General features: G+C 35.1%; 1 protein-coding gene across 5 annotated transcripts in view; it reads left to right on the top strand.

The window, feature by feature from the left end:
- The window catches only part of LOC124544084 (solute carrier organic anion transporter family member 74D-like), a 56,189-nt gene extending 38,979 nt beyond the window's left edge, over positions 1 to 17,210 (top strand). For all 5 annotated transcript variants that reach the window (XM_047122526.1, XM_047122518.1, XM_047122542.1 and 2 more), the window contains exons 3-11: positions 6,828 to 6,968; positions 12,417 to 12,548; positions 12,640 to 12,804; positions 13,304 to 13,429; positions 13,978 to 14,111; positions 14,779 to 14,909; positions 15,698 to 15,888; positions 16,386 to 16,562; positions 17,057 to 17,210. In XM_047122526.1, coding sequence (XP_046978482.1) covers positions 6,828 to 6,968; positions 12,417 to 12,548; positions 12,640 to 12,804; positions 13,304 to 13,429; positions 13,978 to 14,111; positions 14,779 to 14,909; positions 15,698 to 15,888; positions 16,386 to 16,562; positions 17,057 to 17,190 — 1,331 coding nt within the window. In that variant the 3' untranslated portion in view covers positions 17,191 to 17,210. The remainder of the gene's footprint in view (positions 1 to 6,827; positions 6,969 to 12,416; positions 12,549 to 12,639; positions 12,805 to 13,303; positions 13,430 to 13,977; positions 14,112 to 14,778; positions 14,910 to 15,697; positions 15,889 to 16,385; positions 16,563 to 17,056) is intronic.
- Positions 17,211 to 17,866: the final 656 nt, after the last annotated feature.

Raw genomic sequence — 17,866 nt, 5'->3', positions numbered from 1 at the left:
TTAAATGTGGCCGTAACATTTTTCTTTACATGTTACGTCTGATAATTAGAAAAAACTTACTAATAAAAAAAATCGTACAATTAATCATATTATGAAAATTCATAACACTGTGTAAGACTAATAAATTAAATTCAACTTAATGTTTATTTTTCATATTTTTTTATACGTAAAAATGGTCACCGGTTAATACGATACGCTCTAGTGATTTATAGGTTGGCAGTTTGAGCTCTGAAATAGTTGACTAAGTTATATATCACAATCTATTTCCATCCATATTTCTTTCATGTTAACATTAAAAAAATATGCAACGTCAAAAAAAACCTAAATTGATCTAATATCATCAATAAATGGTAGTGTGGCATATCTTCAAAAAAAAAGTGAGATTATATACAATATATGTTTATGTTATTCTTTCAATAACGTTGTTACAATTTTAAATGATGTCCCAGTACGTTTCATGATTAGCAATGACAACCCTAAAGTAATGCGTATTTGTGTCACTGGGACGTGAGCACGGGATGCGACCACTTCAGCTCATGTTGTCCATTTTGTTCGGTATTTTAAGATCGAGCAGTTTCTTAACAGTCTCTCTCCATGTGTTGTTTTATCTTTTGTTGATGGGCGTTATTTATGTTTAACTACGTTTTCAGAAGAATTTGTTACTCCTTTTATGAAATGTTCAACCGAAATGAAATACAATGTATTTGTGTTGTAGTTTTGTTTTTATTCTGGCAATTTTACTTATCGTGTTTTTACATTGTTGAGTGTTGAGCGTGACATGAGTAAATAATACAAACTAACATTTGCCCAGTGGCCTCAACTCGACCATAATTGTTATTGAAAATTAGAGGAAAACAATATTATATGAATTTGCATCTTTATCGATCACGAACACAAGACTATTTATAAAAATATTTCGAAGATTTACTTGAAGTGTTGCTATTTATATTAAATTAATTGATTGCATTCTAATTTGGACATCTTTTATCGGTACACAATTAATAGTCGAACTATTCAAAGTTTTCAAGAGGTGCAACGGACCATAAAGAGTTAAAAAAACGTCTATAGATAAAAGTGTTCCAAAAGTAACGTCATTAAGCCGGTTTACCATGTTTGTGCGTCAGAAAATTTCTTCGAATTTCGTCTTATTTGGAGCAAGCATTACACCTCATTTAATTTACAGTCTCAAAGGTTTAATTTTGAAATGGCATATTGAAATTGTTTAAATGTATTTATAAATCACTTCAAATAAGAAGAAATTAAAAGAGGATTAATTGAGGATGTTATGTTCGAACAACACAATTTTGTGTTTCACATTTTTATTATTACCCTTTTGTCTACAGCAAGAACGCTTGAACTTTTAAACATTTAGACTGACGTAATTTTGTATGAATTCAACTGTTTTGTTGAATGTTATAGCTCAAAAAAATATCCAAAGACCTGTTGTCGGGGACCTCTTACACATGATTAACTCACCACCTGTAGATCTCGTAATGTTCTTAAGCAAGTTTTTCCCTTATCAAATTACTTGTCATTTGTGGTATTTAACGTAGGTCAGTTTCCCCACTTCAGCTAGATTAGATTACGTTAGATAAGATTCAATAGTAAGAAATCTGGCATTATAAAGAGAGTGGTTAGGAACAACATATCTTTTTATATTCTTTATGGTTCCGTACCTTAACGTATAAAAAAGCGATATAAAGAATCTTCGGTACCCTTCTTGTACCTGGACTCGTCACACTTGAAAGTCGAAGACGCTACTATTGGAACCATATTATAATTTGATAATTAGCTGTTTGCTAGTGTTTGTTTTTAATTGTTTTACGGAACATAATCTGTCGTACAACTCGCACTCGGTAGTTTTTTATATTTCTCATACAGCGGGCTGTGACTTCCGCTCGAGTGTATTTTTTCTAAAATTTTAGGGTAGAAACCATCCAGAAGGATGTCGTAATTTTTTAAGTCGTAAATGTGTTTTTTTTTCACTCTATTCATAGTACCGAATAGCTTAATACGTATTGTTTGTTTTGGTATAGACTATATAACGTTATAGTAAATTCAAATACAAAATTTATCTGCTTTGTCATAATGCGACCTCACCAAATTTGCTATGTTATTACATTACTATGAGAATGCTGTGTGTAAAATATTTTCTTTTCAACCGACTTCAAAAAGGAGGAGGTTATCAATTCGTCTGTAATTTTTTGTTTTTTTATGTTTGTTACCTCATAACTTTTTACTGGGTGGACCGATTTTGATATTTTTTTTTTGTTTGAAAGGTAGTGTTTACCGTGGGGTCCCATTTTTTTTTAATTTTTTTCCGATGATGGTATCCGTATGAAAACGACATAAGTCTTAAATTTGCATTATGTATATGCGCGATAAATAGGTGAATAACTCAAAACCACGTTAACCAATTTTGATGATTCTTTTTTTATTATAAAGGATATATGTACTTTAAGGGTAGTTTGGTGAAAGTTTGGTAAGGTTCTGAGCACAGGATCCATGACAAATTAAGGGAACGGGAGGGAACGGAACAATTCTGAGGAGCACGTTAGCAATACTCGGTCGAATCTTTTATTTATGGGTTACTTGGATATTTGAATCACCTTCCGGAACGTGGTTATGTTCATGTAATTGTCATAATCGAATATTATAATCAACTAGCGACCCACCCCGACTTCTCACGGGTGCAATACTGATATTAATATACTAAAGAATTTGTTTATTTACGATATCACATTGCAAACTTCTAAAATTGTCAGTGTTTCTTTACTATATTGTTCATTTATTATATACACAAACCTTCCCCTTGAATTACACTATCTATTAAAAAAAACCGCATCAAAATCCGTTGCGTAGTTTTAAAGATATAGGGACAGAGAAAGCGACTTTGTTTTATACTATGTATTGACGGAACTCCTAAACGGCTTACAGTTAGGGTGCGATTTGGGGCAGAATTTCTTTCTGTCTTTAATCAAATTTTGTGTATATGATGTATTATTTCTATATTTGGAGTCGGTGTCAGCCAACCCTATACTATACCTATCAAAAAAGAATACGAGAATACTTTAAGAAATGTTTCTTACAAATTACCTTTTATACGATATTATACTGGGTCAATCAAGAGGCTCGTATCGCTTCTTTCTTTTGATTGTAGAAGCGTGTGCCTGTGGCTGACACCGGCTCCAAGTATAACAATAACTATAACTACGTTATATAATAGTAAATCGACTTTTAAGTAGTCTAATATTTTTCATTTCATTTTACCTAGGAGGACTCTCAAAAATATGTTAAATATGCAATTATTTTTATTACTTTTTAGTGCATTTTAATTTGTTTTAAAATACTGTTTTGTTTGAAGTCGGTTTTTCTTTTTGTTAAAATTTTATTTATTTTTTGTTTCATTATTTATATTGCTGCTAGGGGTTGTTTAATTTCAATAACTACATATTTACCTAACATATAAGCTGTCTCAGTAATAAGATTTATTTAAAGCCTTTTGTCGGTTATTATACAATGTATTTACCGATAAACAATAAATTGTCTAACATCGCATGATTTGGGTGGGTAACCCATACTTATTATTTATTTTATCATAAATAAAATAACCTCTAGGATGTTAATTAATTAATTTATTTATTTATTTATTAATGCGACGCATTGACGGTGTAAAGATAGACTTTACTTTTCGAAGTGTCATGTCTATGAGAAAAAGCGTTTGCTTAAAAATCTGTTAGCAAATTTACCAGCCCACCTAAAACTGTAGTCAAACAGACAATAAATTTCAAACTTGGAATATTTTTGTCCTTGCGTCTATATTTTGACTATGACAACAATGATTAATATTTGCTAAAAATAGTTTTACGTACATGCAAACTCGTTACTGTTTCATAAGTTATTTGCTCAGGAGGTTTCTATGAAGCAGACTGTATTCATTCACATGACATGGTAAGATATTAGTCACCTTCCTAATACTATTCCACGTCTAGAGTGCGTTGAACTGTTTCATCCTATACCGGCGGATTTTATGTTCGTTTTGTGTTAAATTATACGTGGTCTTTTATCGCGTTTTATGTATTGATGTTTTTATTATAAGTGAATAACGTCTGTCTGTTCTAAAAATAAAATGAATATTGTTAGAAGGTCTTATTGTCCATTTCCTGGTTCACGTATTTAGTGCATTATTGTCACTTTTGATTGGTGGTAAGTCTACCTGTCCTGATGGTACCTACCTTGGTAACATTCGCGCATCACATTTGCCGCTAGCAGCACTACTTAGTATTGCTGTATTCCAATAGGAATGATGAGTAAGCCATGATGAGTGCGTTGACCCTGTAAGGGATTGTCTAGTAGTAGTAGTAGTGACCATTTGCCAATATATGGCTCTTTTACCGATCCACCTGCCTATGTTAACTAAAAAAGTCTTGAGCCACTGAATCCGTGTGTGTTCGAAGAGATGACGTGATCGACGATGTGTTTGGTTATTATTTTTTTCTTCCGCCCACTTCATGTTGTTTACTAGTTCAAAGCTTGCGTCGACGTATTCAACGTCGCATTAGTGTCCATAAGCACGCTATAAGCGCTGTATGCTCGTAGAAAAACAAACCATTCGGGTCGCTGCGAGTATCTTCAACGACGAACGGTCGCTGAAGACTGCCGCCGAAGTGCTAACTTGTGTATAGATTAATAGAGTATCAGACACTTTTTATATGTTATTCGTCTAATTTAAAGTGTGTTTCAATATTATTATATTTTTATTTAATATTTCCAAATACTAAAAGCAAACGCGTTATATTTCGCAATTTAGATGTAATATGCTTATGTTTTGTTTAATTAGATATGTACATTAAGACTATATTGGTTTGCTAATAATCACTCATGTTTCGTGTTATTGTAAAATTAACGAGCTAGAGAAATGACAGAGTACACTAAAGTTTTCTTTTAATCACAGAATACTTAGTAAATCTCACGTACTAGATTTTTAGTGTAATAAATCTTTTTATGATTCAACCGCATTTTAATAAACAATCTCGATATTAAAATAGCGTGTTGTGAAATTGTAGACATCGTTCGGTGGTGATTCGGTGCGCCTTGAAACGAGTTCCGTATAAGTTTAATGACGTGTTTCGTCATTTTTGACGGTCTGTGCGTTAATTCGGAGATGCAGTACTCGAACGTTTTTAATGATGCATCCAAACCGGTAACAACGGTCGAACATATACCGATACGACAGGTTTTAAAGAACGCAAATCCTGACAATTTTAATCTTAAATTAAAAAAATATTTAGCGCCCTATAGCCGTGAACCGTTGTGTTGATGTAATTTAAGATACTTTAGCTTGTATTTAAGAGTACTTACGATTAATAGCTGCTATAAGCTGACTTTGAAAAACGGATCCTGTCGAAACATTATTCATTACACCGACGTGCGGTGATAACGCCGCCAAACATTTTATATTCTTTTCGACGTTGTACCGACGTGTACACCGCGCGGCTGATTAAATTTTTGGCAAGTGCTGCCGTCGATTTCTCCGAAAGATTACATTTGGAAACTAAGTACTTGATTGTTTTTCGGTCACTAACCCTTTAGCGGTTGCTGGCTTTTTTTATTATAACTTTCAATTTGTTTCGTAAAACTGGGACAGATTATTTTTCGGCCGTTGACTTCGTTGATTCTTATATAGTACTAGCCGCTTATCCGATGGAATATCATAAGAAAACACTGTAACGTTGGCCTTTACTTATAAACAGAAACCTCAAAACCGGTTTCCAAGTATTAATTTTTAAAATTACAAACTTTCATATATTCTTTAATCCCCAATGACCTCATTCATCCCTTTCCTCATCCGAGGAAAGGGATGAATCTTAGAAAGCTATCGATTGATCTTTTTTATACATGCAAGCCTAAATTATATTTCTAAGCTTCAAGCACCACGAATGCTCATTTAAACCTTTGTCCGAAGTTTCATAAGCTTAGATAACGACTTTTCAAAAAATCTTTACCTGTCCTTCATTACTTATAAAAAAAAATCTAAATTTCTAACATAAAATATGACGAATTTTCAAACAACTCGATATCCTACATTTTAAAGGGGCTTACTCCCTAAAGGGAAAGACTTTTTTTTGAAATTCTGTCTAATTGTTTCCGTACGTTCCAAAATAAAATCCAGTCTGTTATCATAGAGATCCAATGCACTGACATAATGTTTGTATAAACGTAGCTATAAAATGAATCAATCTTTAATTCTTAGTCACGTGTACCAAAAATATTTCGTTGTTACTTAAACAAGATTCTCAGACAGTCATAATTCTTAAGAAGATGATTTGACGCCATTCGCTAAATGTTCTACAATTAGTCTTCCTCCTAGCTCATACTTCAATTGAGATAATCTTCATGAATTCCATGTTGGGCTGCAGTATCCAGATCAATTTACATAATATTAGCTTCGGACTCCTTCATTACACTTATTAATATTTACGCCGGAGCCTCAATAACGACTTTCCTTGAATTAATTCATTCTTGGCAACACGATTTATGATTTGCATATTTCGTTCGTTTTTGAAATCCATATGTAATGTTGGCACATAACTTGGTCCTGCAATATTTCTACTTATGCATTTTAAAATGAAAATAAATTACGTTATCAACAAATTTGTCATCAATATTTTAATTAATTTGATGTGATTATTGTTCATATATATTAAATCTTCCATTTTAATAAATCAGCAAAATATATTTTATTTCGAAAATATGTCATTACAATCAAGCGAAATGATTAAATATATATTTAATGTAAGTAAAATTTTATTTTATGTTATTTCCAGCTATTACAATTGGAACAAGAGTCATTGGACCAGCACTTGGATTCCTTCTCGGTGCGCTTTGCACCAGAGTTTACGTGGACCCGCTGGTTGATCCCGGCTACGAATTCAGTGATCCAAGATGGGTTGGAGCGTGGTGGCTTGGTGAGTATTAATTGTTTTTTATCAGTTAAGGTCTACGTGCTTTAACTATGGGCCCATCTGAGCTCTGATTAATGTAAACCTTTAGCCGAACGTAAATATAAATGATTACCTTCCTTAACACTTCATGGTTCTTACTTTTCCTTTTTTACTGGAATTTAAAACAATAGAAGTGCTTTATTATTTTTAATTGCTTTAGTTTTAATTTATAAAAAACAGTTTAATAATTGTGTAGTCAAGTTTTAAGAGTAGTTTCCATTTTAAATTAATTCCTTATCTCTTCCATTATGTATTGTGTATCCGCACGTAATGATTTTATTATGGTTCATTTTTTTTTGAAAGTATTGTTTTCATAGAGTTCTTTGTGGTGAAATGTAAAGTCCAATTACAACTTGAAATTGTTCTTTACCAATATTACTGTGCACCGCGCCTCACGCAAGCGTTTTACTGTAAATTAATAACTCGGCGTGCGTAAAAAACAATAAATTCTTCGCAATGTGATAAATTACGCAAGAAACAATCACTTTGAAAATTGAGTATTAGTTCGTTTACTATTTATATATTTAGCTTACGAGTCAAACAAAATATAGGTTATTGACCTTGTAGTTTAAACAACAACAACCTGTTCAACCAATACCCATTTCACATCCTGAATGTTATAACTTGTTTGACGAATGTGTAGAATAGGAGAGAGGCCGTGTAATGTTCTATTGTTACATTCACTTGACTCGGTTTAGGACCTGGAATTCCTCCATACACACATCGCGGAACTGGCAGCTACCGTTACCCACGCATTGGCGCAGATTTGCGCGCAAAATCCACGAAGAAAGCGCGCACGTGACGGAACTTCTAATCGAATGCGTGCATATCGTCAACGAGCATTTGCAACTGACTTCCAACAATTGAGTCCTTGTTATCTTTAGGGCACGGTTCGGATTCCCTTAATATTTATTTAAGAATATGTTCTGTCACGGTAGAAAACTGCGTCAAGCGTGCCTCGACTAGTAATAAACTCAATTCGCAAATACTCATGGAATGGTTTCCGCGTATTTCCTTATTGTTCGAGCGTTGTATGCTCATGAATGGAGCCTGGAATTTAAACAAGCTTTTTAATGGTCACTTTATTTTAAGTTAGTGCCGCTTTTACTATTTCTTAACTTGATAAATTGTCAAGTGTTTCCTTTTTGAGAATAAATTAAAGTAAAATATAGTTTGCCTAATTATAAATTATATAATTAGAGAGGAATATTGTCTTCCTACAACCATTTACTACAATATGTATTTGGATCGAAATAAATGATCCACAGATGAGTTTTATTCAATAAAATACTTATCTACCTATTCGTAATAACATGCCATTTCATGCAACACTTGCAGTAATATTATCATTTTTTTCGTAATATATTGATAACATTTTGATGATCCGTATCCGTATAAGAGTAAAGTGGAATTTAAATGGCCGAAAATTGACATTAACAGCATTTGCGTCGTACATTGTTTCTATTTGTTGTAAGTAGATAAAGTGTCCATCTCGTTTCACAACTCCGGCGAGTGCACCGCGGTGTGTAGCCGCGGACGTCAAGTGCAATTTTCACTCAGCTTTCGCTTTTTCTCTCGGCTCGCGCTGCCGCCCGCGCCTTCGTCGTCACGCTGCGGGCGCACGCTTCGCGTTATATAATGCATTACATCACGTCGCGTCACCAAGACTAAAATAAGCGCTCTATCCACACGGTCACGGCCAAGGCTGCGCGCCTTGTTGCCGACAATTATGCCATCGACGCCCGTAATGAGGATTTAGTGGGTGGACACGCGACCGCCGCCTTGCTCACTTTTACTTTTAAACCGGTTCCGTGTTGACCTTCGTCTCTTCGCTCTATGTCAAGAAGTTAAACTTGGTTCTCTGTTTCGGGATGAACCATTCAAATGCTCTAATACACCCATCATCAGCTCTACCGCAAGAATGTTCAATGGAGTCCATTCAATATCTAAAATTCAAATAATTATTTAACAATTGATATTGGAAGTGTTAATCATTTAAATCGTATTCGAGCTTATGTACATACTGCGTCTACCGAACGCCCTTGACTGAGCGTCGACCGGGCGACCTTGTAACACGTAAATGTTTTCTGTTTAGATTTATCATCAGGATTGTACGAGTATTCACTTTAATTAATTACAGATTCTATTTATAAACAAGGTTTTATCACGATATATAGGAAACTATTTTTATTGATACCTAAGGAATTCAAGATAAATGATTCGGTGACCACGCATTTAGTTTTCTTTAGCGACATAAATATGAGTAAATAAAATATATATTATTGTTTAACTTCCGTTTCACTAAAATATACTGTCGAGTAATTAAGAATTCTCGCAATGCTTGGCAGAGCGTGTAGTTTTTTATCGTCTAAATATATGAAATAGAGTTTTAAAGATAAATGGACGACTGGATGTGACATATTCCTTCAGTAGTAATACGTTTTAAGGGCAGATTCCAATGCTATTGAAATAAATTGCAATATCTAAATAAAAATAAAAAGTTTGTATAGGGGCTGTTTCATAACATTTTTATGAATATTAACTCTATAAAAAACCACATAACTAATGAACGTGTGTGTGTTTGAATTGACTATAAATAAAAATAAGTATTTTGTTCTATTAAATCGTACATGCATTTAGTTAAAATCGAGTTTCTTCAGTTATAATACAAAGTAAATAATATAATTCTTATGCACCACATAGTTAATTCACATTGTAAAGCCATACAAGTCGGTACACCATAATTGGCATAATTAGAATAAACCATAAGCGGTTCTGATACATTGTGCAAACTAAGAGTGAGTCGTTCGCCTCGGGTTTTGTTCTCAACTTAGCACATTTTTTGCCGTTTCGATGATACATTTCACTTTGCACGTATATATTTGCAAAGCGAAGTTAGTGTGTCGAAGTTATTATCTCAATTCAAGATCCTATAATTGAATTAAAAATGTTAAATCGTGTCTAATTATATTATTGATTGATTATATTCGTGATTGAATGTACCCGCTATTTAGCGTTTGGTTTAATATTGTTATCACGAGGCCGTGGAATTTATACATTACGTAGTTTGCACTAGCTGTTAAGAGGTTTAGCACATTGGTTATCTAATACCTAAATGGGGTGTAAATAATATGGGCCATGACATAAAGCGCCAGGAAGTTTTATATATGCTAATCGATATTGGTTACAAATGTATTCACGATTTGTTACGTTTATGTAATTATTTGATTTAGTAGAGTTTCGAAAGTTTTCTAGATGTTGTGAAGAGATGTTCTTGATATTGCAATTATTGCAAAATTAACGGTTAAATTGAATGTATTTAAACTCAGATACTGGTGCCAAATAGTGGCTGAGATAATGGTTTATTGAAAATTCAACAACAAAAGTACTATAAAAAGTATCGTAAAACTTTCCGCAACAGCTGATACAGTTTACTGCAGCTAGTAATACATATTTATAGTTTGGTAAGTTCAAATTTAATTATACCTTATGAATGGTAAATGACTTATTTAAATTACCCTTTCTTTGATTTTGTAATTTATTTTATGTTAGAGTAAAAAGTTGGAAGTAGTCTGTATTATAAACTTATTGAAAATAAAACGCTTATTTCGCAACATTTAAGAAATAGCAAAACCTTTAATGCTCTAATATATTTTAAATCAATAAAACTTTTTGTTTTATTCCAAAAGTATTATTGTATAACTTGTATCAATGGAAAATAATATATTCTTTTAAATCACTGATGATAAAAAAAACAACTTAATCAATAGTCAGCATTATATAATATCGTTGTAAAATATAGTATTACATTTTATTTTTTTCATTCAAACTATAAATATATTATATGAGTTCTTCTATTTATCCCTCAACCCTATCATGAGATTAACCAAATAACTCTTTTATATTTGATGTTTATATCATAATTTAAATAGCCAGTAAAACGAAAAGTATTGTTGTTGTTGTTGTTAACCGTTGGATGACAATATTAATATTTGACAATCAAAAATTCATAAAAGTCCTACTAGACAAAACCTGTATTTCAATAGACGCTTCGTCATTGATGACTACTAGACCATACCTGTATGGCTACATATGGTTATTCAAACAAATATTGTTTGGTTAAACCTAGCAACCGGTTTGTCAAAAGGGTAGCCACAGGTTATAATTTTTTAAGCGGGTTCGTAAATATATAGGAGATTTTGATGTGTAACATTTTCCCTGTCGCTTTCTTGCAATCTGTGGGTGCGTTTTGTGTAAAAGGGCGGAACTGTGTAGCGGGGACTCAGATAAGGGAAGCGCGCGAATTTATTTGACCAATGACAAGATAATGTTAATGTTGTTTATTACTAAAGTCAGATGTTATACATCATATACGACTAGTGTGAAATAAAAAACAAAATGGCGGGAAAAGCCCTTGGTCGTATTAGTTTTACATTATACCTATCAATTACGATATATAAACGTCATTCATCTCAGAAACTCATGAACGTTTTCTGGTCAATATATTATGTACATCTCTAACAATAACTTAGCTATTGTTATGATACGAATTGAGTGAGTGAATGAGAAGGCGGTGTTCGTGTATTCAAAGCAAAAGTAAAGGGTTTTCGATCAAAAACTATGTATTTTTGAATATATGGTAGAGATAATAATATTTTTATAACGCCGTATGACTCGTTTGAAGTAGTCCATATGTCTGCTTCCGTATGTTGATTATCATGATCAGTTGAGTTAATGAACCAAGTATAGCTACGCAAATTAACTCACTTTCACATTTTGTAATATTATTATTAAGCACATATAATACTCAATAATTAGTCTTACTTAACATAAAACTAATAATAAAATAAATTAGTGTAAAAAACCTAGGCCTATTTCAAGCGACAGTTAGATAAGTAGACAAACATGGACTGATGATGATACCGTTTTCTTTAAAAATAGTAATTAAGATTTGTGTGTCCAAAAATAAGTCGAGTGTTTACGAGACTTATTTACAAAACAAAAGCACATCTCAAAAGCTTCACGGGAATAAGAGGATCGAAATGTAAAATTACTAAAATTGTTTTATCTTGTTTAACTTTCTCGCATCGAGGTTTATTTTTATATATGAAGGAATAATATATATTCATGTAATAATCTGTAATAATTATAGTTATTAAAGTTTTTGATTTCGGGATATTTACCATGTTTTTTTGTATGTCTTTTATTTTTCTCGTGAACTGAGGCATTCGTAGAACAAGACATTCGTAGATAATGTCGAAATATCGAGATCCACTGAACAAAAATTAAAAAAACATGGTAAATATCCCCAAATCAATAACTTTAATAATAAAAATAACCATATATAGTTATAAAATAGTTGTTAAAATGTTGAAAAAACATAGAACTAAAAGTGTTTATATTTATTTACAGGCATGGTGTTCATAGCAGGATTTATCGTTATACTATCGGCGCTTATGTTCTTCTTCCCGCGTCAAATCAAACAAAGTCCGATTCCGCTACATCCGAAGAAGAACAAAGAAAGAAAAGGACCATTTTTCAAAGGTAAATATCAATATCAATCAACGACATTTAAATGAACTAATAGCTCATACAATCCCAAGTACTAATCAACTGTTATGTCTTTTATTTCCAGATTTTTTCGCGACGATAAAACGTCAGCTGACCAACGACATTTTGATGTGGCGAACAGCGTCGTCCGTATTGCATTTGATGCCCATCAGCGGTGTTTACTCCTTCTTACCCAAATATTTGGAGAAGCAGTTCCGCCTGCCCACACACGATGCCAACCTTGTCTCGGGTGAGGTACTAGAATTAAATTTTATATTGGTAATCGAAATTCATTTTCGTTCACGTGTTTATTGATCGATGATATTTTTCTGAAACAAAGAAGCTTCAACTATTGAAATGATAAACTATATTTTAGTATAAGTGACGGTTTATTTTAATATATCATAAAGAGAGATAAAATTACGACATCAATGCAAAAATACAGTAAAATTTGGCAAAGAGAACAGCCTATACGAATGTTTTGGCGCCAGTTTAATTGAATTAATTATTATCGTCTAGTGATGACATTATACAGAAGTTATTAGCTTAGTTATGGCGTTTTATTATAGGTTTTCCTACTCTTATTAACAATGATATAAAATATTTATAAATAAAATACAGCAAACTTCATGAAGGTTTTATATATTCTGGCAGATTATGTCTATAAAAATATACATATCAATAAATGTATTCGTAGTAATAAGATACTGTGGCTTTGTGAATTTACTTATTCTTTATTTCCGTTCCAGGTCTGGGTGGTATATTGGTGATGGGATTGGGTATAATTACATCAGGAGTCGTGATACTTAAACTAGTGCCCACAGCGCGGCAGGTTGCTGCGTGGACCGCTGCTACCGCTGCCATATACAGCGCCGGTAAGCATGCTTTACGTTAAGAATTATTTTAAATGTTTATATAACAATTTTACAACGGAAATATTCGTGAAATAAGGTAGTAATGTCTTAAGTATCTTTTACGTCATCTTAGGTATTGCTTTTTTAGAATATTGGTTGGTGGATTGGCAAATTGTCACCTTCATGGAAAGTGGTCATAATCCTTCATAGACATTGGTGCTGTAAGAAATATTAAGATTTTTTGCAATCAACTATGGGAACTAAGATGTATGTATATTGTGTCTGTAGTTACATTAACTGTCCAAACCGGACCACAGTAATATTAAGTATTACTGTTTGGCGGTAGAATGTTTGAATAGTTGGTATCTACCCAGTCGGGCTTGCACAAAATTTTATCAACAAGGTGCATTTTGTTGAAGTTATCGAAATGTATATATAGTTTCCAAATTGGTTTAATAGATCCTTATCATAATTCACTTGCCCTTATCCCATTGTGTTTCGATTGCAAGTGATCACACGGAACCTTATCCCATTCTACTTCGGTTGCTCAACGAAGGTGTCGTTACCAGGTATGGTGGTGCTGATGTTCGTGAGCTGCCCCGAGGAGAGTTTCCGAGCGCTCAGCGCGACCGACGTGGCCAACCTCTCGTGCAGCTCCGAGTGCCACTGCTTCGGGGCGCCTTACTCGCCAGTGTGCGGACAGGTTCGTCGGCACGTTTTATACTTGGATAATTTAAAAATACATCTATAGTACGACACAACTTATATGTCGCATCGGCAAAATTCGTAAAACCGATTACATCCGAATTAACTACGCTATTCCAAATTATCAATATTTATTTCTCACGCGAATATGATCTTTGCACAAACGTAATAACTTGTAATATCATATGACCTAATATATTCGTCAATTTGACGCGTCGATTTACATGCACTTGCTTTCTCTGACGCGTGAATCTATAGCGACGAATAGTGTCGAATGGCGCGATAGGGGGCTATTTGTATTGGTTGTGTAAATCGGCAGTAATCGGTTTTATTTTCATTCCATTGCATTTTCCGATGCTACATCTAATTTGTGTCTTACTATACTTATATAAGAAAAATATAAGTGAAGACGCAAGTATTGATATCAAGTATAGTACCATTTTTTAATATTAAATTACTGACCGCGTTATATTTTTAATGAGTATTTTCTGGTGCGCGTGCTTTTCGCAGTGGCAGATTTCAATATAAAAGCGGTTTCTGTGGAGTTTTTGTGTTTTTTTTTTTTTAATTCTTTGATTCGATTAATCTGTTTCAACAAACATATATCTATGTTCCACACATTCAATATTTGATAGAAAATTAAATAAGTTAATGATTTCTTCCAGGACTCGTTCACATATCAGTCGCCGTGCCAGGCCGGCTGCTTAAGCAGTAAACAACTGGACAACAGCACGTGGCTTTATTACAACTGCTCGTGCGTCGACGCTCGCCTGCAGGGAGACAAGGCTTTCAAAACGTGAGGGACAATCCTTAAATTATTTTTTTGCATTTGTATGGAAGATTTTTTGGAATAAAAAAAAAACCATTATGATAACAATAGTAATAATAGAAACGTTATAGCAATGCACTGTTATACTGTAAGAACTCACTTCGTGTCTCACTATTTTTACGTATCCGTCATTATTATAATAGGCTATTTGACAATGCGAAAAATAAATTGTCAATTATTGTAATCAGTGTATATTTTGAGTTTAAAAATCGTTATTTACTAACGAAAGTTGAAAATAATACTTAATTTATTCAAAAATCCATAAACGTAATTGCATTTTTTCAAACGTTTGTCACGTGACACAAAGCACTCCTGATTGGCCGGGCTTATGAGAAGTCACTTTCTTGTAAACTTTGCTTTTCTACTATATGTACCACAGATTAAAATACAGGAAAGTGACGTCACCGACCCCATTGCAGCGCCATATTGTCTAAGTAGGATTTTCGCGCGCTATTTAAATATGGATTTTTTTATATGATATGTTTCGGCAAATATGTACTAGAAATAAAAAAAAAACACAACTTTTACTGGGTTCCTTAACTTCTACTAAATAATATAAAATGGATTTTAAAAACCAGTCAAATAGCCTATTATATATTTGAGATATCTGTGCTAAGATTCGAGTTTCTTTTAGACATAAAAAACTATCTGATTCAAATGAAATGATCGTTATTATGGCTCAGATGAATTATGTGAGTCTGAGTGGTAGGGTAGTAGGAAAGCAGTACGCGTGAGTGACGTGCGTGTGTCCGCAGCATCGAGCGCTACGAGCTGGCGGACGCGCCCGTCGACTTCGCGGCGAGCGGGTTCGCCGTGAGCGGCGAGTGCGGCGGCGCCTGCAACCAGATATACGCCTTCATCGCCATCTTCGCCGCCGTCATGTTCGTGCACGCCAGCGGCGAGGTGGGCGCCGTTCTGCTCATCATTCGCTGCACCGACAAGCACGGTGAGCTCTACTCTGCCTACCACCCGACAGCTGCCAAGGAAACACTCAGTCGAGTGCGTGATCACCGCCGGTGCCCACGCAAGAATTTGTTAAATTTCAGATTGTCTCCTGTGATTTTTTTTCAGGAAATCTCAGTAAGGTTTTATTGAGTTCCACTCCCTGCCTTCCACCCGACAGCTGCCAAGGAAACACTCAGTCAATTTGTTAAATTTCAGATTGTCTCCTGTGATTTTTTTTCAGGAAATCTCAGTAAGGTTTTATTGAGTTCCACTCCCTGCCTACCACCCGACAGCTGCCAAGGAAACACTCAGTCGAGTGCGTGATCACTGCCGGTGTTTTCCGACGGCATTTGTCGACTTTCAGATTGCCTCATGTGATTTACTTTCAGAAAATGTCAATAAGGTTTTATTGAGAGAACGAACTAAGTTCATCAGAAATAAAATATGAATCGATTCGTCGAAACGGTCGCCTCGTTTTTAGTCTCCCGTGGCTTGCAGATAAGGCGATGGCGATGGGCGTGATCCAGTTCGCGATCGGCGTGTTCGGCAACGTGCCGTGCCCCATCGTGTTCGGCGCCGCCGTGGACGCCGCGTGCCGCCTGCGCGACGCCGCCTGCGGCCTGCTCGGCGCCTGCGCCTCCTATGACAGCGACAGTCTGCGGCACTTCTATCTCGGTGAGCAACAACAACAACAGACTGTAAATTCCCACTGCTGGGCTAAGGCCCCCTCTCCCTTTGAGAAGGTTTGGAACATATTCCACCACGCTGTTCCAATGCGGGTTGATGGAATACACATGCGGCAGAATTTCTATGAAGTTTGTCACATGCAGGTTTCCTCACGATGTTTTCCTTCACCACTGAGAACGAGATGAATTAAAAAGACAAATTAAGCACATGAATCATCGGTGCTTGCTTGGGTTTGAGCCCGCAATCATCGGTTAAGATGCACGCGTTCTTACCACTGGGCCATCTCGACTCGGTGAGCGTCCTGTCGCATTTACCTTTCTACTCATTCCATCTGACATTTGAGACCTAAATTTTTATTGGTGTGCTCGATCTATTTATGTTTTTATCAAAATTAATTACACAAGTTAAATATACATGGTATATCTTTATTACTAGTGTGCTAGTGTTCGACAAGTGCGTTAACCGGTAATCTGGTGTGGCAGGTCTGTCGGCGGGGCTGATGTTCCTGGCTTTCATAATGGACATGCTGGTGTGGAGCCGCGCGGGCCGCATCGACATGAACCCCGCCGACCGCGCGCCCGACCGCGACGCGCTGCCCTCCGACACGCCGCTCTGATGAGCAACCGCCCCCCCCCACGACCCTCCGCCGCGCTCCGCACCCCCCACACCCCCTCCGCCGCACCCCGCACCCCGCACGCCCCCTCTGCCGCGCCCCGCAGCCGAGCTGAAACACTCCAACTCGCCCCATCGGTATGAAATATAGTCCTAATCGGGCAGCTCTATAGTGCGACCGCGAGGCGAACCAAACCTATTGGAAATCAATTCATTGAATTTGTAATTAGAATCAAACGTTCGACTCGGGTCCGACAGAAGCTTTCCGTGGCTTCGTTATCGGGGACCGAATCCTAGATTTTAAGACGTCTATCGTAAGTCTTTGCCTATAGGAACACAATAATTCGTGTTAATGAATTAACTTACAAAAAGTAAGTTCAACTACTGCAGGACGATTTACGCACGCGTTATTTTTTGAATATTTAGGATTTTTGAAGCTCCTTGAATTGTCGTTTTATGCATTTTCGATAAAATTCTTCGTCGAGGTACCACCGATTTGGATGCAAGTTGTTGGTTTGATATAAATGTTAAAAAAGTATTTCGATTTCACGAATTGTTATGGCTTTCTAACGAAATTTACGACTATTATATTACTTTTTATATTTATAGTTATACTATGGAACTTTTTTTATTAAAAAAAATGTATGTATCCCTATTTAGAAGAAATTTACACCTACGTC

This window comes from Vanessa cardui, chromosome 1, assembly GCF_905220365.1.
Source record: "Vanessa cardui chromosome 1, ilVanCard2.1, whole genome shotgun sequence".
Classification (NCBI taxonomy): Eukaryota; Metazoa; Arthropoda; class Insecta; order Lepidoptera; family Nymphalidae; genus Vanessa; species Vanessa cardui.
The sequence above is the reverse complement of the archived record's forward strand: the minus strand, read 5'-3'. Positions and strand labels throughout refer to the sequence as shown.